Below are 25,516 nucleotides of genomic sequence, written 5' to 3'. Positions count from 1 at the left end.
TCCCAATCACTTTTGTGATTGTTTACATGCTTAGTGATGATCTTGCAGATCATACCATTTACCTTTTCCACCAAACCATTGCATTGTGGGTAGTAGGGAGTTGAGTGTCGTCGTGAGATACCTAACTTCTCCATTAGCTCTCCTACAAGGTCTCCTCTAAAACCTGGTCCCCTGTCAGAAATTATTTCAAGAGGAGTGCCAAAACGGCAACAAATGTTTTCAAATACGAACTTAGCCACTTCCTTAGCTGTAATCCGGGTGGTGGCAACTGCTTTAGCCCACCTGGTCATGTAGTCCACACCCATGATGATATAAAATTTACCTGATTGGCTCCTTGGCAAAGGCCCAATAACATCAATTCCCCATTTTTCAAATGGTCCATATGAGATTATAGGAGTTTGTGGCTCATATGTGAGCCTCCTATCCCCTGCCTTTTGACATTCCTTGCATGTTTTACACCAATGATGCACATCCCTATGTAGACTAGGCCATACAAACCCGGCTTGTAGAATCTTTCTACTAGTGATGTCAAGTGCAAAGTGTCCTCCGCAAACACCATCATGGCAACTTGAAATGATTTCAGTGATCTCTCTAGAGAGAGGTACACGCCTAAGAATTTGATCCTTACCCTTGCAGTAGAGGTCGTCATTGATAAGGCGGTATTTTGTTGCCTTGCGCACAAGCCACTGCTTTTGGCCCTTAGTAAGATCCTTAGGGCACTCTCCTGTGTCCAAGAAACTCATGATGTCAGGCATAGCATCGCTACCTTGGAAGAGAGGCAGCTTCAACTTGATAGCACCCACCACTGAAACATCTTGCAACTTCTCTCTAGCTAGAGCATCTGCTTCTTGATTTTCTGCTCGAGGGACATGATGTAATTGTACAACTTGAAGTTTCCCTAAAAGTTCCTTGACTTTGCGCAAATGGCCTAGCAAGATATGATTTTTACAAGCCCAAGTTCCTTGTATTTGTTTTATTAAAAGCATGGCATCACCAAATACATTTAACCTTTGAATGCCCTGTGTCACACACCACTCTAACCCAAGAGTTAAAGCTGCATATTCTGCCTCATTGTTAGAGTGAGAATCCAAGAGATTCCCAATGGAGAAAACCTTGTCCCCTTGCTCGTTGAAGATGACAATGCCTGCTGCAGCTTTGTCCACTTTCCTCTTGTAGGCTCCATCAAAGAAAAGAGAGTGAGCCTCCTCTACCTTAGGGACTTCCAGCACAGGTGTAATATCTTGCTAATTTGGCTTTATCTTTAGCTTCTTTTCATAGTGGCGATGAGTGAGAATACCTCCTAGACTGGCCCTTGTGGAGTTCTCCACTTGCATTGTGTAGTCAAACTCTTGTAGCTTTGTGAGCCATTTGGAAATCCTAGAAGAAACATCCATGTGCTGCATTACATAAGGAAATACTTCTTCCATTGTTAAGATTATGAATGGTCTAGACAATAAATAAGAGCGAAATTTGGTGGTAGCAAACATTAATGCAAGCACCATGTGCTCCACTGCTGTGTATCCCTTTTCTGATGGGGTCATCATTCGACTAGAGAAGTAGATAGGACGCATGAAAGAAGTTTGAGGATCCTTTTGCATCAATACAGCCCCAAGTGTGTTATTGCCAACACTAGGGTTTACATAAAATGGCTCGTCCCACTTTGGAGGTGCTATGGTGGGAAGTGAAGCTAGAATTTGTTTTACCTCATTGAATTGTTGTTCATTTTCTTCACTCCAAGTGAAGATCTCTTGATGGGTAACTTGTTGTAAAGGGAGAACCACTTGGGAGAGCAAGTGAATGAACCTACTCAAATACCTCACCTTTTGAAGAAAAGAGACCAATTGCTTTGTTGTGGTGGGAGAGGTCAAAGCCACCAAGGCTTGAACCTTGCTTGGGTCAGCTTCAATGCCGTTGGCCGAGATCACATGGCCAAGAAGAGTAACCTTGCTTTCACCAATGTGGCATTTCTCCACATTGAGTTGGCCACCCAAAGCTCGTAGCATAGCTAGACCTTCATAAACTTTCTCCAAATGAAGAGAGCGAGAGCTATAGATGCAAAAGTCATCAATAAAAACACGGATTGATTTTCCAAAGAATGGCTGAAAAACAAATGTCACATATCGCTGAAAAGTGGCTGGAGCATTAGTGAGACCAAAAGGCATAACTCTGTAAGCAAAACATCCCCATGGTGTGATGAAGGTTGTCTTCTTTTAATCTTCTTCAACGATGCTAATTTGGAAGTAGCTTGAGTAGCCATCACATACCGTGTAGCGCTCATGTCCTGCTACCTCATTGAGTATTTCGTCTTGAAAAGGAAGAGGAAAATGGTCCCTCTTTGTGGCTGCATTAAGAGGCTTGTAATCAACACAAACCCTCCACTTACCATTCTTCTTTGGTGTGACTACCACTGGAGAAACCCACTCTGAGTCTTCAACAGGATAGATAAAACCGGCTTCTAGCAATTTCCTCACCTCTTTGAGTAGGGCGTCTTGTTGAATTACTCCTAGCCGCCTAAGCTTCTGCACTACAGGTTTACTTCCCTCCTTGAGCTTAATGTGATGTTGAACTACTGTGATGCCAGTGATTTTATCATATTCATCAATGAACAATGTGGTAAAATTACTTAGCATCAAAATATAATCTTCACGCTCCTTCCCACACAACTCACTAGAGAGCATTTGATGTAGCTTACTTGCTTCTACCAGAGGTTGTATACCTGGTGTCTCCCCTTGGCTTGATGACGAGGCATCAGGTTGCTCCATCTTCTTAGGGTCCTTGAGAATGATCCCCATCACCTCAATGCTACTGTCACTTTCTTCACTCACTGTTGACTCCTCCTATGAAGCGGTTGAAGATTCACCACTAGAAAACTCATCCTCGGAGGTTTCTAGATCCATGTCGCGTTGTTGACCTATCTTCATGTCATAAAGTATTGGCCTCCCTTTTGCATCCTTCATCTGGATTATGCCGGTGTCCCAGTCCTGCTTAGCTCTCATAGCCATAAGCCAAGGCCTCCCTAGAATGATAGGATAGCCCTCCCCTTTGTGTGGCATGACAAAGATGTCCACATCTACCTCGGTGTTGAATGCCTTTATCCTAACTGCATTTATGACACCAACACATTGAACTTTTAAATTATTTGCCATTTTGGCTCGGCATGGTGCCAGCCGACTCACCTCTAAACCCAAACGGTGCATCATTTTTTCACTCATGACGCATATTTGTGCGCCACCATCGATGTAGATATTGGAGATGTGTTGCCCTTTTATGTAAGCATCCATCACTGGTAGTATGTCGTCTAGATTCCTCCCGGAGATAGCCCCAGCTATCTTTGGCTTTGGTCGCCTCGTGTTAACCATCTTTGTCCATTGTCTCCTCACCCTAGGTGCTAGGTGAAGTAACTGGGGCCAGGTGATTTTTGGGCCCTGCACAGAAACATCTTGAACCAAATCATATGGTTTAGAACATTCACCCAAAGAGAAATCTACAATGTCAATTTTACGTCGTGACTTGGACGGCTTTTTGCTAGATTCCCCTTTAGTCTTCATCTTTTCTTCTTTTTGGGAAGATTCACCATGCCTAGCGCGTTTTACCCCAATAGCATCTACTCCTTTAACCTTGGTCTTATCCTCCTCCACTTTCTCCTTTTCCTTACCTTCAAGACTGATGACGCTTACTGTTTGATTGCCAACTGGTGGTGGGGGTAAGGGTGGAATGAGAGGTTGTGGTGGTGGTGGTGGTTGTGGTTGAATCGGTGGTTGTAAGATTTGCACGGGTGGTGCTTCTCGTGGTGCCCTTGGTGGTGAAACCTGGTTTTGTCTGGCTCCTCTGTTGAAATTCTGCCTCCTTGGTTGTGGACAGTAGTACATGCCATGACCATCCTCCCCACAATTGTAGCAGTGGTATTCTTGGTTTTGCCTTCGTTGTCCTCTCCCTTGCTCTTGGTTGCGATTGTGTGCATGCCCTTGTTGTATCAAATGGACTGAGAGATTCTCAAGTTGATTGGTGATGCGGTTGAGCAGGTCTTGCTGATCTTCAATTGGTTCTTGTGGTTGAATCCTCTGGGCGACTGTTGTAGGTGGTGCTAGAGGTGGTGGGGTCCTAACGGCTTCCTCTCCATCGATATTCCTAGCTTGTAGGCGCAACTTCTTGTCTTTAAGGCGGGCCACTTCAACTGCTAGCTCATACGTAGCAGGAAACCTTCCCTTCACCTTCTCTTTAAGAGTTGGCCATAACCCAGCCACAAACCGATCCTTCTTTAGGAAATCAGGTGCCCCCTCATCCTCTCTTAGCAATGCAACCCATCGCCCCCATAAATCTACAAACTTTGACTCATATGATGCGTATTCCAGCATACTGCCCTGCTTCAACTCTGTCAACAATTGCCATAGTTTCTCTGATGTTGTGCCCTCTCCAAAACGCTTGACAAAGGCTGCCCTTAATAAGTCCCACCGTTCCTTGGTTTCTTGTGCCAAGGCATTGTACCATGATCTTGCCTCCACCTTCATTAGAAGTGGGAAGATGCGCAAGCGCGAAGCATCATCATCTCTCGCAGAGATGACACATGCTATTTCCAAGTTGTCTAGAAAGTCTGCAGCATCCTCGCCCACCTTACCAGTAAAGGTTGGAAATGCTACACTTGCCATGATTACTGAGAGAGAGCTAGAAAGACACACTTCTTAACTTGCAAAATTTTTTTTCTTCTTTACAAAGAGGCGTGTATACCCTATTATACTAGGACATAGATTAAAACTTCAAATGGTACATTGCCTTGTACCAAAGGTAAAACAAATGGCTGATCTGATGTCAGAACCTCAAAAAACCGCTCCCCACCCGGCATGGTGTCAATGACGTGCTGGTAGTGAATCTTCAAGTCCAATATTACCTTGATTGAGCGTACACGTGTTGGTATGTGTGATCTGTCTTGAGGTAGGTTGTCCTGATTCATGTGAAGCTTAGAGGTGCTTAGTCACTGTCCAAGCTTGTAGGAGAGGGTGGTGTTCTTTCCTGAAACAAACTCAGTAGATCCCTAGTTTCTCTAGTGAGAGTGTGAGCCAATGCTTCTGTTATCTGTGCTGCAGCATCAGGTGCGACTTGAAAACTGACTATGATAATTACCTCGGTGACTTGAGTTACCCGATTCTCAAAGTAGAATAGTGTTGATTCTCTATTGTGCAAAGCTCCTTCCATTTTGTTGTTGTTGGTTGGTTGTAGGTTGCGGACATGGTTTTCACCTTCTCCTTCTTCTTCTTGGCACTTGGCCTATGTATATCCACTCGGTTTGGCTCGTTGGTTGACTCTCCCACTTCAAATCGATTACCGTTACACCTGGCACTCGAGCTTCGATGGAGATGCGGAGTTCGTCTAGTTGTGCTTGGAGCTCTTCTTTTTCTGTCGTCCAGTTAGAAAATCCTTCATACTCATTCATCCATTCACAATAGTGTAGGGTTTTCAGTCTTGTAAACTGAAGGGTTTCAAGAGCCCTCCTCAGTGGGGGCACCAAATGAGAGGCGGAAGTGAAAAAATAGACCCGGTGGCCTCTACACCAAGACTATGCACAATGGCCTCATCATGGGGGATACACATTAGGGGCACCACCTAGCAAGATATGCGGCTAGGACACATACATATACACAATGAAGCATGCCATGGAAAACAATTTCAAGATCCACGCCCAAATGTGGAATGGGGTGGTCGGAGAATAAGGTGAGAGGAGTGGTGCATGAGTGAGAATGGGCTTGCTACTCGTGCATGTTAGTAAGCAAGATAATGAGGTAGGGGAAACTTGCGAGTATGCTCACTTATCATACAAGAGGTGGCGAATCCGCACACCTCAAGATGGAAGTAGCAAGATGATAGGAATATGAGAGGGAGAGAGAGAGTGTGTGTGTATGGTGGCGAATCCGCACACCTTTACATAAGCAGAAAAAAAAGGCAAGGAACAAGCATACACCATACTCACAATGAGATGTATCCAAAGCGACACAAAGTATGGCACCAAGATGGAGTGTGTTGATTGCTTGCAAAAGATGAATACAATAGGTAGCGTATGGCAAGAAAATGAGAAGGGGACAAGATCGTAGGAGGCATAATGGAGAGATGGGAGTTGATGGCGAGGAATATCATGAGTGTGTCCACCCTTCTTCTTGAAATTGTGCCTTCAACCCTTAATTACAAGTGGTGTGGAGGTGTGGTGCTCATCTTTTGTGCATGGTGATGGTGATGATGATGGTGTTGTGATTAGGGTTCATGCTACAAGCATGTAGCACAAGAGTGTGTATGGATAGGTGTGTGTGTATGTGTGTGTGTGTTCCCCCTAAGTGAGCTCTCATGGCCTCCTTATATAGGGAAGGAGGGAAGGATTTAGCAATATTTCTATTTGAGGTGAGTGTCCCACTTTGGTGACTAGGAAAATGGGGTGCATGTGACTGTGGCTCCCATCTTGTCTTCTCATTATTTAAAATACCAGCGTCAATACAGAGAGAAAAAGAGAGAATGTGGGTAGGATGTAGAGGATAGGAAATATTTACAATAGTCTAACTTTGGATAGACATAAGCTTATTAGGGAGAGAAGACAGAGGTAAGAAAATTATAAGAGAGGTTGTCGAAGGTGGATATTTGTTGATGAGGATGGATCCTCCAAAAAATGGTGATAGAATTACTCTAGACTAGCCAAGACCTCATTAAAAGAGCCTTGTCTCTTGTAATCATGCTTGAAGACTTGTAGAACCATAGCCATTCTAGAAGGAAGAAAAGTGGGGATGGCCTGTGTCACCATTACACGAGAAAACTGGGGTCCACTACAAAAATCATATCTCCGTGTTCATAACTCCGAAAATTTTGAAAAAAATTGAGCTAAAAGTTGAGATCACGAGCTATATCTTTCATGTTGAACGCTCCTTCAGATTCGGGGTTCTTCTTTACTTAAAAAAATTCAGCCAAATAATGTATTATTTGTGGCTGCAAAAGTCTTTTGGTGGTCCCCTTTGAGTGGACTTCTCTCTTGCCTTCAAGTGTAAGCTCCTTCATGTATATGAAAACATGACCTAGAGTGTTGAAAAGATTGGCAATCATCTAGATGGAGGTATTATTGAAATTTGAAAGTGGGGTTGAGGTTTGAAAATGAAAACTAGTGAATAAAATATTTGGTAGAGTGGAATAATATACATACATGAAAAAAAAAATATTAGAAAATACTAGAATATATATATTTAATATTTTTAAGATCAAAAGAGAGATCAACAAAGAAAGCTTACTTATTATGCTACATCGTGATTGATTAGCATAAGTATTATTTATTTAATAAAGGCTAAAACGTTAGTGAAAAAGGGAAGAAAAAATCAAAAGTAACTTATATAATAGGAAATACTTTTGGTAAAAGAGAAAAAAATATGGGGGGGTTCCCATGCATGGAAAAGCATGCCTCAATACCACACATGTGAATCTGCAGCAACAACTGATAAGCATGCATCATGGAAAACAGGATTGTAAGTGCACTCTGCGCTAAAGCCCATTCCGCATCAACATCAGCAACACAGTCTCCTTTCACAGAAGACTCAACAATGGCTGCATTTGTATTGGAACCAGCATTTACAGTGGAACAGCCCTCTTTCTTCTTAGCCTCTTTGGCCTTCAACTTAGGACACAACTTGATCAAGTGATCATTAGCTTTACAATAATGGCAACGGATCACCATAATTGCCAGACGAAGTGCTGCCAGCAAAGCATTAGGAACAGAAGTTTTGCCACTCGCAACAGAACCATAAGAAGTGGCTGCATTGTTGTTACCACCCTTTCTTTGAGAAGCAATAAAAGAATGTTCAACTACACGCTGTCTAGTCCTGTTTTTTCTGGAAAGTGACTCTTGCAACAGCAATGTGCATAATGCATCAAAACTCGACAACTTCGGGATTTCCTTGGATTGGGTCATAAATCTCCAAGTACTAGCAAAAGTCTGGTAAGAATCTGGTAAGGCATCAAGAACAGTCTACACAAGGGAGTTGTCTGAAATGACTTCACCTGCAGAAATAAGTTGCTCATTGATATCCTTGACACTAGCAAGGAAAGTGTCCATATCATCTTCCTCATGCATAATCTTCGACTCCAGCTCTTTAGGCAGCAAAGAAATTTTAGCCTCATTGCGGCTTGCATAAAGACCTACTAGAATATCCCAAGCCTGTTTTGCAGATTTTGCTGAACGGATGTGAGGAACAATAGTGCGCTTCACAGACAACGCAATCAATGCATGAGCCTGCGCATCCTTTACATCCCAACGAGCTTGTTCTACCGTAGGCAAAACAACTCTAATAGCAGCAATCCTTGCAGCAAGACCTACAACATCCTCAACATTCCCTACATCCTCAGAACCAGGACGTACATCAATGCCTTGCACAATATTTCAGATGCCCTTCGTGTTGCATCATATAAGCCCACATAGGGTAATTGTCCCCATCTAACCTCTCCTCAGCAGCAAATATCTTGAAGACATCTGTGTTTTCGTCAACCATGGTAAATGCTGCACCTGATGTGAAAACTGTCCGAAAATAGGAGAAACGGAGTGGAAACAACAGGTGCTATATAGCACATACCGTAGAAGACTGGCACTGACAAACATTCTGCACAAAATGACGAAATTACCTGTGCAGACCTGCGTGTAGTGGAAACGGAGGCCGAAATGAGCCGGAATCAGAAATCTGAGCAGACTACACTCTACGAGCTCTCCCGAAATATTTGTCGACTTGCGCGAACGCTCGCCAAACCTCACTGTAATCGGAGAAAGTGAGGAGGCATGTGCTGGAGCAGCTGGCGACTAAGCCCGGGAGAACGCGACCTGCTCTGATACCAATTCTTGGAATTAGGGTTACAGAGAAACACACACAGCTTGGAGAAGAAGAAGGAAGCTCAAGGCACACAATAGAGAGTGTGTTACTTAGTATGCAATGGAAAGATAGATAGCCCTAGAGTGATGGGCATATATGCAATGCTCGAGGGAAAAAACCTCCTAAAGAGGGAAAAAATGCCCCGGCGGTCCTAGTGTGTTCACACACATCACTATCACATGTATATGGTAACAATTTGCACTAAAACTTGCAAAAGTTTTGTCGACTTTCTTTAAGGAAATCTTGGAATGTAGCTAGAAAATTTACATTTTAGTGGTAAAAATACACTAAATCTTGATTTATTGCAAACATTGGGAATCTTAAATAGCGCCAAAATGTAAAAACATGGCGAACGTAGAAAAGCCAAAAGCCTAGCACATCCCCTATCACTCTCTCACCACTCCGAGTACACGCTATGCCAAGAGAGGAGGGGCACACTTATTGAAAATTTGTTACACCCTTGCATGGGGCACCGATGTGTGTGTGTGTGTGTATGTGTGTGTGTGTGTGTGTGTGTGTGTGTGTGTGTGTGTGTGTGTGTGTGTGTGTGTGTGTGAGAGAGAGAGAGAGAGAGAGAGAGAGAGAGAGGAAAAGAGATAACTACAACCCACACCCCAAAAAAAAAGAATTCCAACAGACTTTAAAGATCCACTTGGCAAGACTTAAAACTATATACACACACACACACACACACACACACACACACACACACACACACACACACACACACACACACACATATATATATGTATGTATGTATGTATATATATATATATATATATATATATATATATATATATGTATGTATGTATGTATATATATAAGGAGTATATTATGATGAATTTGATATACAAGGTATGGACAAGGTGTGCAGGGGATCGCTATAGAAATTACAACATAAGGCTAAGCTTCTCTTGAGATATCTTATATTCACATATAAGAGTTCTTGAGCTCACTATGAGATATCTTAAGCTCAATCTGAGATACACTAGGCTTACTCCGAGATATACTAAGCTCAACCCTAGATAATTGACAATGAAGGGGAGTCTCCCTTTTATAGGAGATTGGGTGGCTTCGTTTACAAGCTTCATGTAGTGCGCATTCCACAAAGGGAACATGTGTTATTCCACTAAAGTAAAAGTGGACATGTGTATTCCACTAAAGTAGAATCTTCCTATGCACTCCATTATGTTCATGCTATTAGGAGAAATATGAACCTTGCATGGGCCTTGTAAGGAATCCTAATTTTTAGGAATTAAGGCTAATGTTGTGTGGGGTTTAGGGGGCAAGGGCATTGAAGAAGGTAGTTTTGAGTAGGCTTTTCTAGCCTTTTTTTTAGACAAATATAGGATGTGGACCTAAAGGGTTACTTTCTCTCTCTAGCTTTTTTAAAAGTGAAGGAAGCATAGGGGTGTGTCCACATCAACAAAAACGTGGGTCACAAAGAGACAAAATTTGACTTTAAAAAAAAAATCATTTTTACTTTTTTTTTACTTAAAACTCCCTCCCAACATATATACATATCCAAAAATCATTTTTTGACCCATTTGTTAACCCACAAGCTTAGAAAGTCCATTTTTTCAAAACTCTTTTCTCCCAAAAAGTAATAAACATTTTGTTCTCTCCTCCTCCTCCCTCCTCCCTCCTACCTCCTCTCTCTCTCTCCCTCTCCTCTCCCTCGCTGCCCCTACCTTCCTCCTCCTCCCCAATCTCTCCCTCCCTCCCCTCCCTCCTTCTCTCCTCCCATCTTCCTCAACCTCTCTACCCTTCCCCCTCTATCTTTTCATCATTTTCTTCCTCACGCAACAGCTTCCATGGTGCTCACGGACATCACAAATGGTTTGCTTCCACCACCACGTACTCCACACACCGAAAGCATACATATTCGCTTATCCACGGCATTTGCACCGAAGACCACTAGTGAAGGTGATCAAAGGTCATCACAGGAACGTCGCACCGCTTGTGAGACCAATATTGACATTTGGGTGGATAGCCATTTGTACCTTTACGATCCTATAAGCCACTTCCATCCACCGTTTAATAGCCTTTCCACATTTCTTCAATTTCTTGGAAGGGGAGAAGCAGGTTTGTTACGCTATTGCAAGTGGTTGTGTATGGGTGTAGGTGCTTCTTTGCATATGTGGATGCACGAATGTCAAGCTCTTCACCTCAAGACGACGGCATTACAAGAGAGTGTTGTCTCTTCGGAGAGGGTAGTTAAAACTCTTGAACAACAAACGCAAGAAAAGGAGTCCCACATCCAGAAGCTTACCAACAACATCACATACTTGAAAGAAACACCCCTTGGTGCAAGGGAACGCAAACGCATGTATTCATCCATTGAAACTCTTGCACATTCGGGAGCAGCACGCAAACGACGAGTTACAACCACAAGGTGATTTGGTCTTTACTTGCATGATGCATTCTTACTTCACACTATTTTCTAACATTTATGTTTATTTGTTGCTAGAAACTTCATTCAGGAGGCATGCAGTGGAACAAGCCAAGATGATCGAGTCAACCTTCTCACTAGTTGTCTCAATACCCAGGATGTGATTTCTATCTTACAATCACCTGGAGGTAAGCACATTAAGGATGCAGTCACCAAGGACCTTATGAGTAAATTAAGAAATGTGGTTAGTGATGATGATGTTCAACAAGCTTGTGATGAGGCTGGAATCAGAACCAAAGCCTATCAGGCTATTTTCCAACTCCTAAAGGATGCCCTCAAAGAACATGGCATTGTGGAAAACCTATTTCCCGTTCCTCACAAGGTCAAGCTCGCAAAGAAGGCCACAAACGAAGATGTGTTCTCCCGCATTGGGACATACCTACACATTGAGGACACAATGCCAACTTCCCTTTATGCTTCGTGCGCAACAAAGACAAGGGGAAAAGGTAAGAAACAATCCATAAGACCTTCGGAGAAGGGCTTTCCTTACACAATGCGGAACAATATTTTCGTGGATCTTAGAAGGTTCAACAAGCCATGCTTAGATTTTACGAGTTACCTGAAGAAGGTGACACACTTTACTTTTTTCTTTGGTATTATTCTTATCATAGACTCTGAAGTTTAAGGTCTTAGCACTATTTATTTTGTAGTGCTTGGCACAAAAGTCGCTTTGTGCTGAAACTCGATGAGTGTCAAATAGTGAAAGGCCGAAGGTTAGAGAGGCTAAGTGTCACTTTAATGAACGAGGCCCTTCTGCAAACCAAGCGAAGGGATTCAGTCGAGCCATCTCCCACCCCATCTTTTAGCGTGCAATCAGAGAAAGACATTTGGTGGTTGGGTGCTATTGAGGTGCCCAAAGAGACCAATGGAGTACTTTCATGTATTTTTGAGAGAACTCCATGGATTATAGAAGTAATACACTCCCAAATTGCAGGTCAGAAGTTGGAGATTGAGGGTTTTGGTAGTTATGATGTGGAGTGGCACTTAGGTGGGGATTTGAAGACCATAAAGTGTTTGCTTGGCTGCAAACAAGCGGCTTCTTCTCTCATGCCTTGTCCATTTTGCACTCGAGGGTACAAACCTAATGGAAAAAAATCACATAAGAGCACTGCAAAGGCCAGTTCCATGCTTCCATGGCAAGGGCATGGAGAACAAGGGTTAGATTGTCGTGATGTCGGAGATGAAGGTAGAGAATGGGAAGCGTCTATTCTGAGATGTCCCATGCTCAATGCCCCAGACCGTGATCAAAAGAACCACGCTTGGAATCTAATCTTTCGATTTCCTCTATCGAATGTACATTTTTGTACATTACACACATTCATGCGCATTTTTGATAGGCTATTGAAGCTCCACATTGACTATGCTTTCACAATGAAACCGTTGGAAAAGTCCCAGGAAGCGATCGAAAGAGTGGAGGTACTCTTGAATTTCATTGACTGTCACGGTGGAAATGTGTCTATCGTTACTGCAAAGAACACAGGGGAGGCCCATGAAATTGCTCAACAAGTGTCAATGAGTGGACAAAAAGCTATACACTTTTTGAAGAAAGTTTCCCAAGGAAAGCCAAGTCGATATGATGCTCAAAACAGCTCCAACCAGCAGGCGGGTAACCTTTGGGAGCTTTGGAAGGAGTTATGCAAAGCTACTACCGACAATGATTCAAATGGCGAGCTTGCAAACAAGCGCAAGCTAGTTTGGGCACATTTTGATAAGATGGTCAAGCTTATGGACCTTAAGGGGATTTCTAATCGTCGAGCAAAAAACATCGAGCGAAGTCATATTCCGAGCAAGTCCAAAGTAAATTGACACAATAGAAACAATTGTGAAATAAAATAATTATGCCATGCATGTTATTTTTAGTATCACAAATCTTTGAACCGATTAGAGACAAATTTAGATTTTAGAACCATTCATAAAACATAATACTTGACACATAGCGTAATTCAAGGTGATCCTCTCCAAAATAGTTGACCAAAAATTTGGCACATACATTTCCCATAAAAAGTCAACACATGAACTATATCACCTAGGATGCTATCCAAGAACCTCCCAAAGCTTGAAATAGCTCTACTTTTGTAAGTGCAGATTGATGCACAAAATTATAGGCAATAGAGTCCAGACCTAAGATTCTAAAAAACACAAAGTAGATGTGCTTGCAAGGCACATATGCAACACGTTTTCTATCACGCCTCTGAAAATCCTCACATGAGCATCCGGGGAAGTCTGGAAGTGTGACAGCATAACACCGTTCTCCACTGACCAGTTGTACTAACATGAAACACATGTGATACATTCGGGACCACAATCACCTCCCTTACTAATTTGGCCGCCATAGTTCTTCCCTATGCAATCCTATCCTGAAAATCTCTTGTAAGTTTTGATCTCCATCTAACAAGTTTTCCATCTCTAAATTTTGGACGAAATGAACTCGGTGTGCTACCACATATTCTAACATTGCGGCTGCACTCAGCATTTGCATGTGATTCTTTAAGAACAAACCCATTGTTCAACAACATTTCAACTTCAGATGGCTGTAGATTAGTGCCCTCCGCCACAACCCAAGTCCTAGGTGCAGGTCCTATGAGCCTCTTATCAAAGTCTTGAAGTGTCACTGGCAGCCAAAAAGTGGGTGTTGAGTTCAAGTGATGGAAAATACAATTTCCTTAGCTCGTGAAAATTACTCTAAAAGTTCTCAATATTTCATAATTTTTCAAAAGGATTAAATAGTGTTTTTTATTAGACTCGGCTATTTTCTTAGACCAACTGGGAACAATGACCCTGCTTTTAGTCTTGCCTGATTTGGGCTTCCGCCATGTTTGAACCAAGCAGACAATCGAAAATTCAACAAGGAAACTACAATTTCCATAGCATGTGAAAATTACACTAAAAATCTTCAATGTTTCATAATTTTTTTAAAGCATTTAATTGTGTTTTTAAATAGACTTAGATATTTTCTTAGACTAAATGGGAAACATGACCCTTATTTTACTCTTGCCTCATTTGGGAGTCCACCCATGTTTGAATCAAGCACAGCATCAAAAATTCACTTTCTCCTTAGTTCGCGCTGTAATAAAACCATAGCTTGCACACAAATTTGGATGTTTCTTGCTGCACTGATTTGCAATCCTAGCGGGTAAGACAATCCAACATCTTGCCCCTGCGACCAACACAATATCACTTCCAATACACCTTGGTTCGGTGCTGCAACCAGTCTGCGCCGGCGTGGACTGGTTGCAGCACCGAACCAAGGTGTATTGGAAGTGATATTGTGTTGGTCGCAGGGGTAGGAGATATGAGGACTTTTCAATGACTAAGTTAATCTGCGCTACATACCAATAAACTTAGTTAAACGCCTAATGTTAATAGTCTAATCACAGCCACAGATACACTTTAGCCAAGCCCATGAATTCTCAAATGTTTGTTGGATGAAACCATCGCATGCTTAAATACGAATGTGGTCGGCTCTTGCTGTGTTGATCTGCAATCCTAGCGAGTGAACTAGCAAATTATCCACCTCGACAGTTGACGGCTGCTGGGAACTCTTCTGCATTGCAAGTGGTCACGACATTGGATAGGTAAGACAATCCAATTTTCACCTCCTCAATCAGCGCAAATGGCACCCTTGAGTAGCTGCTTGTGGCTATTGGCTTGCGCAACAATTTCCAGAATAGACAAGCGTGCCACCTAGTTATCACGGGGCAGTAGATTCAGGGCTGGTCGTTGCATTACAGTAATGCCTTCTCCTTCAAGTGTCCGCTATAATGAATTCCAAAAGAATCGTGGTTCGGTGCTGCAACCAGTCCGCGCCGACGCGGACTGGTTACAGCATCGAACCACGATTCTTTTGGAATTCATTTTGCACTGCTGAGGAGGTGAAAATTGGCGGATTTATTTTCAAAATTTAAGCTAATATGCACTGCAGACTAATTCAAACCAGAATTCTTTTGGAATTGATTTTGCACAGTGCATAATTTGAACCAGAATTCTTTTGGAAATTGATTTTGCAGTGCTGAGGAGGTGAAAATTGGCGGATTTATTTTCAAAATTTTAGTTAATATGCGCTGCAAACTAATTTTGTCAGCATATTTATTTAAGGCAAAATACCCCTCTAATTTTTGGAAACTTCCAAAATACCCCTCAAATTTCAAAATTCCAAAAATACCCTTGTATCTATTTTGGTTGAATTGTTCAAGAATTTTTAATCTTTATTCCTTTTTGATAATTGAGATCCGTTTTTGCATGCTTAACATGTAATTTGCCACAAATTACCTTGCAAAAAAAGGCGATTATGTCTAGAGATAATGAAGCAATTCATCTCCAAAGCCTACATAATCGACTCAAACTTTGGATTTAGCATCTTATATTGATAAGCAATGAGACTTCTTATGAAAAGCTACAACTTTTTTAATCTTTGGAGAAATTTGATTTCACAACCAAGGGTATTTTGGAAAATTTGAAGGGCATTTTGAGAATTTATGACAAAATATAGGGGGTGTTGTGGGAATTTTTGAAATTTGAGGGGTATTTTGGTAATTTCCACAAATTAGAGGGGTATTTTGGTAATTTTCCCTTTATTTAATTTGTATTGCAGACACCTACTACTACTCTTGCAGTAAGGTGTATTGTTGGAGGCCTAACTCTTGCGTCCGATGTTGTTATAAGTGTGAAGTGTTCTCCACATTCGACGGGTCTGGGTGCCATTTTAATAGCAGTTTAGACGTTGTTGAGAATGGTCTTGAGGCCTTGAAACTTGGTGTACTAAGACTTCTTTTCTAGGGATTTTAGATGGAGATACATGTATAAAGATTTATGAGTGGTTAAAAACCCATATGACCCGGGCCACAAATTGGACCAGTAGGCCATTTTTTTATATGTGGCCATGATGAGACTGTTAAGATTAGGTGTCATTACTGTAGTTATTTTATGTCATTGTTTTTGCGAGCTTTTGGAGGCCTTTCATTCTTTAGTTTAGGAGGATCAATGAAGGAGGCTCTGCTCCATCCTACACTCCAATTCATATAACCAGGTATAATCAAATTCAAATTTATGTTTTGGAAATGACTTCTTTGGAGGTGTAAATTCAAGGTCACTGGTTTTTGTGTTGTTTGAGGGTGGTGTTGGAATTTGGACCCAAAATATAATTTGTTCACATGCAGTGAGTGAGCGAAGCCACGCTACAATAAAACATACTCAAGCCTTAAAGCATCAGACTTTGGTCGCCTCTTGCCGCGCCGACTTACATTCCTAGCGAGTAAGCAACACCAACCTTCTGCTCCTAAGCCAGCTTAAGAACAATTCCTTAAAAGCCTGGTTAGGTGTTGCAACCAATCTGCACCGAATCAAGCTTTTAAGGAATTGTTTCTAAGCTGCCTTAGGAGTAGAAGGTTGGCATATATTTTTTCCAGAAAAAATTTAATGAAGCATGTTAATTTGCACTACGTTACGTATTCTTGATTGTAATTGCATAATTTTAATTGCTAAGTTGGTTCACACGATTCAAATTGCAAATATAATTCCTATTGTTGCTCCCGGCAATTGGTTCTTCCCATCCCGGCATAATACCACGCTGAAATGCCACCTCGCCGATGTCAAACTTCCAGGTACGCCAAATTAAATACCATCAATATTGATGTAACCAGTTTCAAATGTTGTTATTTATTGGATTTTTTGATATCTGATTTAACAATATTTAATAACTCCATGATGAAAACTTTAAGAAAATATAGAGTTTTAATAAATTTCATGGTAAGCAAGCATAAATGTGCAGTTTTGAAAATTGATTTTCTGTTTCCTTGTGACGCGACAACTCTATTATAGTAGTGATCCAATATAAACCTTTTACTATAAACCTCTTCGACTCACAAGCCCGGCCCATGACTAAACATAAGCGCAAAAGAATAATGGCGGCATCGTGGGTACTATAAACCTCCTTGGGTTGGCTCTAGTACATAGCAGTGGTCCAATATTATGACCCTAGGAGCCTTGGAGGCGAGTTAGGGAATGTATGTGATGTTTGATTGTCGTAGCTCCATGAAAAAACAAGAAGAGGGAGTGGTAGTAAGTGGTGTGGCTACGTTTGTGCTAGTAGAGTGACCTATTGTCAACTCATATGGTAGAGTTTGAACAAAAGTTATTCAACTAAACCAGACTCGATGTGTTGCAACCATAAGTCCCTCCCCTAAGCATGGACATAGGGTAGTGTTCAATTGCATTCTTTCTAGTGGGTCTTGCTCGGTTCTACCATTCGCTCGATATATTTTGCTCGGTGTATCATAAGACTCGGGCCTTAACAACACAATAGAAGAACAATGCCAATCATTTCAAGAAGCCTTGGCGGATTTTACCAAGGTCTTCACCCTTTCTTGGGGTGAAAATAACATCACACATTACATGGGAAGTCGTTTTAGAGGTGTATTCATTACAAGGGATTGTCTTTATTTAATAATGTGGATTGTTTACTCATGTGAACAGCATATCTTGTTTGCGCATGGTGCATTTTTTATGCACAAGTATGGATCGCTTGAAATTTTTAGCACTCAAAGCATGGAGAAGTCCCATTATCGAGCAAGGGGAGTGTACTTCAAAAATACTCGACATGGTGGTGGAATGGTGCAATCCAATTATTTGGAGGAGATGTTCAATTGGTTTTTTCGCAGAACATTTGCTCGTAAGCTCACAATGGAGCGTGCGCGACAATCCAAGATTGCTATTGAAGTGCCGAAATGGAGTCGTCAAGAGCATAGCAATAAGTGGCAAATGTCGCAAGGTCCCACCAAGCATGCTGCATGGCGGCGATGCAGAGTGCGACAAGGATCAAAGTGGATACTATGCGAGTCACTAAACGTGAACGCAGGGTCCAACTCTTAGCGACATGTTTATTTAAAAAATAATACTTTTTTAAAAAAAAAATTAGTGTGAACAGGGCCCTTTTTAAATGGGCCCTTATAAATATTGCATGCTCTCATAAACCACTCATTTCTTAAGAACAGGTGAGCTCTTACCAACAAAATGGCGCGCACCAAACAAACCACGAAAGAGCATCCGTCTACCAACAAAAACACCCTCCAAGGATGTGAGAAGCCGTCATGGCTTAAAGGCACAAGAAAACGGCCACGAACGCCTGGCCGTTCCAGGAACTCATCTGGTAGTGGGCATGGTGGTAGGGCACGAGAGTCATCGAGGGCTGTTGAATCTCCACCTCCTCAAGATATAAAACCTAGAAGGAGAATGAAGCAACGTGCCCAACGCTAGAGAGAAGAAGAGGGCCAGCAAACAACAGAGTTCAATAGGGAGCAGCCGTCGCTCCACCAATCACAAGCAGGACCATCCAGGACTCGGGTGGTCCATACAGACACTGAATCAGAGAGTGAGCCACCATGGCTGCGAGAAAAAATACCGTGCACACACCCGGTAAAAAGCGAGTGACAATACAGCCAAAAGATATGCAGCTTGGACGTCGATTGCGATGAGACTTAGAGCATTAGCCAAAGTTACCCCTCTTTTTGTATTGCACACCCTTATCTTTGTAATGATTTGACTTTCCAATGACAATATGCTCAACAGTTGTGTCTACTGTGTCTATTATCTTTGTAATGAAATGACTTTGTAATTTCAAGTTCTGTATGTAATTTTAGTCAATTTCAGTAAATTTGTGCTTTTTAAGTACCCTTGGGGGTAAATAAGCCTATAAGGGGCAAAAAAAAGCCTGGCCACAAGGGCGCGCAAATGGCCCATCCATCAGTTTTGGATGGGCCATTTGCGCGCCCTTGTGACCAGGCTTTTTTTGGCCCATTGTAGGCTTACCTACCCCCAAGGGTACTTAAAAAGCACAAATTTACTAAAACCTATTGGTTTTGCAACATTATTTTACATGGATCCTTGTGGACACCCTTTTTTGGCCATTTCAAGCTTTGAATTCCCTATAGGATATTAAAAAAAAAAACATATTGTGAAACCAAGTGTCTATGCAACATTAATTTGGAGATTTCAAATGTCCAATGTAATTGGACTTTTTGGTGCAAGGGTGTACTAGGTAGAGCTAAAGCAGGTGATAGTGTGCTGGAAACTTCATTTCATAATTGATTTCACCTTTTCTAGTGTCCTTGAGTGTGAACATATGCTGGAATTGCCATAGAAAGGGTGCATCTAAATTAATGATGCAAAACCAATTCATTTCAATAAATTTTTGCTTTGTAAGTATCCTAGGAGGTAGATAATCCTACCAGGGGCAAAATAAAGCCTGGCCACAAGGGCGTGCAAATGGCCCATCCAAAATTAATGGATGGGCCATTTGCGCGCCCTTGTGGCCAGGCTTTTTTTGGCCCTTGGTAGGCTTATCTACCCCCTAGGGAACATAAAATACCTAAATTTACTGAAATTGACTGAAATTACATACAAAACTTGAAATTACAAAGTCACTAATCAAAATAATTTTCATATCACCAATTGAAACAATTTTCAAGATTGACAAATCACATTCAAAAGAATTTGCAAGATAGAGAGACAATTTCAAATATTTTTTATTACTTCCAAAACGGTGATTTTACATCATGCATCTGAGGAGTTCATAATTTTTTTGACCATTTCCTGACGCTTATTTTGCGCGTAAGGCAACTCCCCAGTCAAGAGGGACTGCGCTATGGCCTTTGGGTCAGTTGAGCCAATGGGAGCATGTATCCCTATCTGGGCAAGAACTTTACCACGAAAGCTAGTACCAAACACTGTGCATACAAGGGATCTATGCACTAGGGACACTTGATGCGCAGTTTGAACAATGGTGCTCAAACACAAAAACTTGCTCAAAGCTTTTAACAACCAAGTCATAAAATGGTCTTGGGGAGTAAATTCATTATGGATAATGGCCACATCGCCAGGGGGGAGTTGTCCTAGGTAATGCGCAAGGGAAGCTTGAGGTCCAAAGCCCGTCTGCTTGCCACCCGTCCTTGCAGCAAGATGTAAAAAAGGTGTGGAGGTCCAACTTCCCTTTGTATTTGGTGTCCTCGAGGAAGAGGATGAAGCGTGACAAAGGGGTGGATGTGGCTGCAGATGCAGAGGCTGTGGAAGCATCCATGTCTAGCCTGGGGTGTAGATAGAGAGTGGAGGAGCTCAAGAGTTGCAAAAGTGAAAATAGTGAATGAGTTAGGTGGCCCCCCTTTTATAATGGACCCTTTTTTTAAGACATTAAAAAAAAAGGCACTTTCACCAAAAAATGATTTCTCATCCCAATGCAAAAAATTATATTCAAAGGCATGATTTGCCGAAGCAAATCATGTTGATTACAACGGGGATCAGTTTGAAAATTGCAAGAGTTACAAAGTTATAAGATCGATAGCATAGTTCCATCCATCCCCCAGTCTTCCTCGACCTTCAATTTGTCTTCCATTCTCTTCCCAATCTGTGGAAATTCATTACAATAAGCATCCAATGATCGACAAACCATGATGTATTGAAAATGTGGTGGAAGGATTCTCACCTTGTGACCTTGTAAACGAAATTGTGCTTGTTGAAGGGCCTCAAAACCCATAATAACCAAATGTTCTCGAACATTACTGAGAGTCCAATGCTTGTTCACTTGGACTGCCTCCAAAGCATCGTTGGGCATCTTCACGGCAATGTCAAAGCTTGCAATAGCGCCGTCTACACTCTGTAAGGGAGTCCACACTCCAAGCTTGCACATCCAACGGTCATAGTGAAATCGTATGTACAAGGAGATGCGGGATTTCAAATAGCACATTCCAATACCTGAAGCTCCAACCTTACAACGGTACCGGTCCTCGTTGTGCATGCCCTCCAAAAAACCCCAGTCCTCTACTAAAAGCCTTCCTAATTCCTCGTAATGCGCATCTTTACATACAAGCATTGTGGTAGTCTCCACAAATCCAAAATCTTTAAAAATGTGCACAAAACAATGAATAGGCAAACACCAACTCAAGCCCACAGACCTAGAAGCTTTAGAGTATTTCAAAGAGTTTTGGACATCCATTATCATCTTTTACTTGAAAGATGCTACCGACCACAAATCTGGCACCGGCCACTCCATACTTAATAAGGAAGTTACTTTGATGGGTTCAAGCGTTCCAAACGCTTGTGTAGAAGTAGGGACAATATAAGAGTGAGAATAGAAGAAAATCCTTCTTTGAACCAGTTTGGTTGGGCAAAGATGTGGAAACATTATTGCTCCAATATCCGCATGTATAGCATTGAATGTGCCGGAGAGACTATGTAGTGGCTGCTCCTCCACCAACGTGGATGGAAATATGACTATAAATGCATGACAAATGTTAAGTATGAATCCATAATAACATTACACTGTGATTTCACACCTAGCTTTGTATTCTCAAAACATGTACTTACAATGTGTTGGAAATCGAGGTGGTTGTTGCAAGTGCATGGTTGACATTGAGAAAACATGTTGCACAATGGCTACGGTCCCCTTGTCTTTGCGGTTCTTGAAGCCAAGGAGCTTTCCTTTCCAACGAAGATCCAAGTTTGCACGATTTCGCACACGATGAGGGCCAATAGCAGATGGTTGTATGTATACCCAAGCACCTTTGGTGAACTCTTGTGGCACCCACTCATCATCTACACCTCTAGTGTTGTGGCATGCAACTGCTGTGACCTCATCCTTTGGCAGCCTTTGCGAAGTAGAGTTGGCCATGGTTGAGCAAAGAAAACTAGGAGGAGGAGAAGGACCTTGCTTGTTGCTACAATGTAGGTGGGATAAAGTGACATGAGAAGGTGGTTAACCCTTGTGGCAATGGGAGGAGAAGGTGGATAACCCTTGCTTGGTGTGGCAATGGAAGGTGGTAGGGGAGGAGAGAGGAGCTTCCTTGCTGCAACAATGGAGATGGTGTAGAGAGAGAGTGTGTTGGAGTAGAGGATGCGTGTGATGGTTGCAACCAAGGAGGGGTTGGAAAAGGGGTTCTAGAGAGAGAAAATCACTTTTTGCCTAATAACTACTTTTGGGGGAGCTCTGGATAGCAAAAAAAGATTTTTCAAAAGTTTTTTTTAAAAATTGAATTTTAGGGTTTTTGGATGCACGTTTTGACTTTTTGAGATCAAAAAATGCTTTTTTGACCATAAAATAGTTTTAGGGGGGTTTTCAGAAGATGAAATTTGAGTTTTGAAAATTTTGAAAAATTTCAAATTTTTGGGATTTTTTCAGAACCGGATCAAAAAGGAGGGAAGTTGGAGGTTCCATATGGCCCACCCAACCCCCCCTCCCCTCCCTCCACCCCACCTTCTCACTAGGTAAGAGCCCATTTAAGAAGTGTAAGACTACTTTGTCCCCCTAGATTTTTGAGGGCATAGAGTGTGTCCACCACCCTCTTCTCATTAGTTGGCCTCTAATTAACCTTAATCCCAAAGGGCCCCTAGAGGGTTCATATTTTTCCTAATGCTTTTTTCCAGTCACTATATGTGCTGGCACAGCCGTGGCATTATGGATGACATCAGTGCTTATGTCACTAGGAGTTAGTGGAGAGGAAATAATATTATTCCATCCGGCCTGTGGGATGAGATGGCTTAGGATGTCAGAGAGGAAGTTGCGGGTGCCTTTGATATGTTCGTACTTGTAGTCCCACTGTGCAAACCAAGAGGTTTGTCGGAATGGTCGTTTGTTGTTGTCGATAGGAATGTGCATCTTGTAGCCGGATTGGGAGCTGCTTGTGTTAGGGTTGCAACTTCAGTTTGGTTGGTGGCTTGAGTTAGGTTAAACTCATTAAGATATACATTTGGCCATTCATGTGAAGGAATGGTGTACTGAACTTATTGCAAGATAGTTACATGATGACATTTTTCCTTCCACCTCGGAATTTGAAATACTTCTGGTTGAAGCTGATAGGTTGCAATCTGTCCAGAATATCATTGCCAATGATCATATCATAACTTGGCTGAGAACAGAGATAGGCAAAGATAGGTATTTTGGCCTGTCCAAGCACTAACCATAATTTGACCCGATTTTTTATCGGCTCTTCAGATTTGTTAGCACATTTAATAAAAAATGGTTCATCTAGTTTCTCCCAGTAGTTTTCAGGAACAAACCTTTCATTCAAGAGAGTCAAGTTGGCTCCTGTATCTAATATAGCACTGAGGGAATTCTGAAATTTGGTATTCAGAATTATAGTAATGGAGACTCCTTTTAGTGGTGAGAGATTGTTATCTCCATTTCTGGGTTCCTGAATTTCTTCTTGTGAAGAGATGAACTCTTTTATCTGTTTGGCGATCTTTACAAGTCTTTGATGATTATTTAGAATTAACCTTGTGTTGTGACACTTGGTGGTTTGGATGTTATCAATATCTTCTAGAAGTTTGTCAAGTTTAGAGAGAACTAAACTTGAGTGGCCAGAGGTTTCTGATTGGGTATTTGTTGGGTAGAACCATTCTTCTAATGGTTGCTTATTTTTTTCATTGCTCTGTATAGATGATTCTCCTGAGATTTTCTCATGGGTATGCGTTTCATCTATATTTTGAGCAAGCTCTGTAGGATCATCAATCCATTGCTAAACCTGTTTGTCAATTGGATTGATCCATGCTTTCTTTATGGCTTCAAGGTTAAATGGCTTGATTTTCTCAGCATCAATTTCTTTGGAGGGTCAGCTTCTTCAGAGATTTCGGCTTCGGAATTAGAGACTGCATAGTTAACATAGAACTTTCTCTAATCTCTATACCATGATGATCTAAGTATGTCCACCTTGGTATTGATCCATTTGGCTTTATCTTTATCATTCTGAGGGTCGAGAGGGGTATTCTAGATCTAGAATAGTTTCTTCTTTCTTATGGGAATAATAAATAGAGGAGCCTACCTTTTCTACATGAGTTAGAAAAGGTAGATCTTCTGCCGGAATACCATCAATACTAATTGCTGGAGATTCCAAAATATCTCATCTCTCTTCTTCACTAATTTCTTGAACTGTAATAGAGACATTCTCTTTAGTTTTAGACTCTTTACCTTTTGTTGATGAAGAGCTTGATCCTGTCTCTCTAGACGAGGAAGCTGGGGGTAATTTTCTTTTGAAAGGGGCTTTGCCAATTACCATGATATCCGCTTTTAGAGGTAGGATATCTTTATTGCCAATTTTTGTTTTATCAGCCATATTCATTTCTGTAGATTCTTCGAATTGTGGCTGAATCTTTTGCTGCTTGAATGAGGTGATCAACTCCTTTAAATTTTGTATGTCATCTTTGGAGAGTAGATTACCTTTGGGTGTTGGTTCTTCAGCTGTTTTTGGTGATTTCTCTTTTGGTAGCAAAATATCCCATGGAACTAGAGCTAGAGAGGTTGTTGCTAAAATTGGTGAGGCATGTGAATATGATGGATATTTCTCACCCCACCCTCCAGAGAGAAGAGTGTTATCCTGTTTTTTGAGATTGCTTTCCCACCGAAGTAGAGCTTGTTGCTTTTCCAATAATTCTTCCTGTTCTCTTAATTCTGTTTCTTTTTGGAGAAACTCTTTGTAGGATAGACCAAGGAGTTTACATGACGTCGAGGGAACATCTTGGGGATATTCTATGATTTCATCGTCAGAACTGGAAGGAGATGAGGGTTCTCTTCTTGGGGAAAATGCTTGGAGAGGTCGACCTTTGACTTTACCTGAGACCAGAGTGCTGATGAAGTTGTGATTAAAGAGAGGCTGACTTGCTTTGATTTGGTTTAACTTCATTTTAGTGGCCAAAGCTGGAATGACCATTCGTTCTAAAGCTGGTGCTTTAGGTTTTTCAGCTTCACGTAGAGCATTTCTGAGTTGCTTCTGATAAGTAGATGTTTCTTTAGAGTTCTGTTGAAAAAAGGTCTTTTTACCTGATTTTTTAGATTCAAAAGAAGAATCTGAATTGCTTGAAGCAGAGTCACCTGATTGGAATTGTTGTTTTCCTTTGGAAAACCTTTTCCATTGTTGAGGGTTGAAGGGAGTAGGCATGAAGTCTTCTAAGCTCATGACATTCATTGCAATAGGACAATCTTGAAAGCTTGAGTCGGAGTCGTAACTGCTTTCTTCTGCCGAAGGTATTTTGCTTTCAAGTTGAGCAATACTGAACTCGAAATCAGAGATATCTGAGGAAGATATCTCAGAGTACCTATATCCATCTTCAAGAATAATATTCTTGAATGCTACTGATTTTTTCTTCTTTGGACATTCTGAAGCCCAATGACCTTGTTTACCACAAATAAAACATTTGTTATCATTCT

General features: G+C 41.5%; 1 protein-coding gene across 1 annotated transcript in view; it reads left to right on the top strand.

Annotated features, from left to right (window-relative positions):
- The window catches only part of LOC147428338 (potassium transporter 5-like), a 59,942-nt gene extending 35,973 nt beyond the window's left edge, over positions 1–23,969 (top strand). Inside the window, exons 3-4 of the mRNA XM_086496832.1 lie at positions 23,753–23,778; positions 23,883–23,969. Of these exons, the coding sequence (XP_086352958.1) occupies positions 23,753–23,778; positions 23,883–23,969 (113 nt within the window). The remainder of the gene's footprint in view (positions 1–23,752; positions 23,779–23,882) is intronic.
- The last annotated feature ends 1,547 nt before the right edge of the window (positions 23,970–25,516 follow it).

Source organism: Adiantum capillus-veneris, chromosome 23 (assembly GCF_014529385.1).
Source record: "Adiantum capillus-veneris isolate H3 chromosome 23, ASM1452938v2, whole genome shotgun sequence".
In the NCBI taxonomy this organism is placed as follows: Eukaryota; Viridiplantae; Streptophyta; class Polypodiopsida; order Polypodiales; family Pteridaceae; genus Adiantum; species Adiantum capillus-veneris.
Note: the sequence above shows the minus strand (reverse complement) of the source record. Positions and strands in the feature narration are given on the sequence as shown.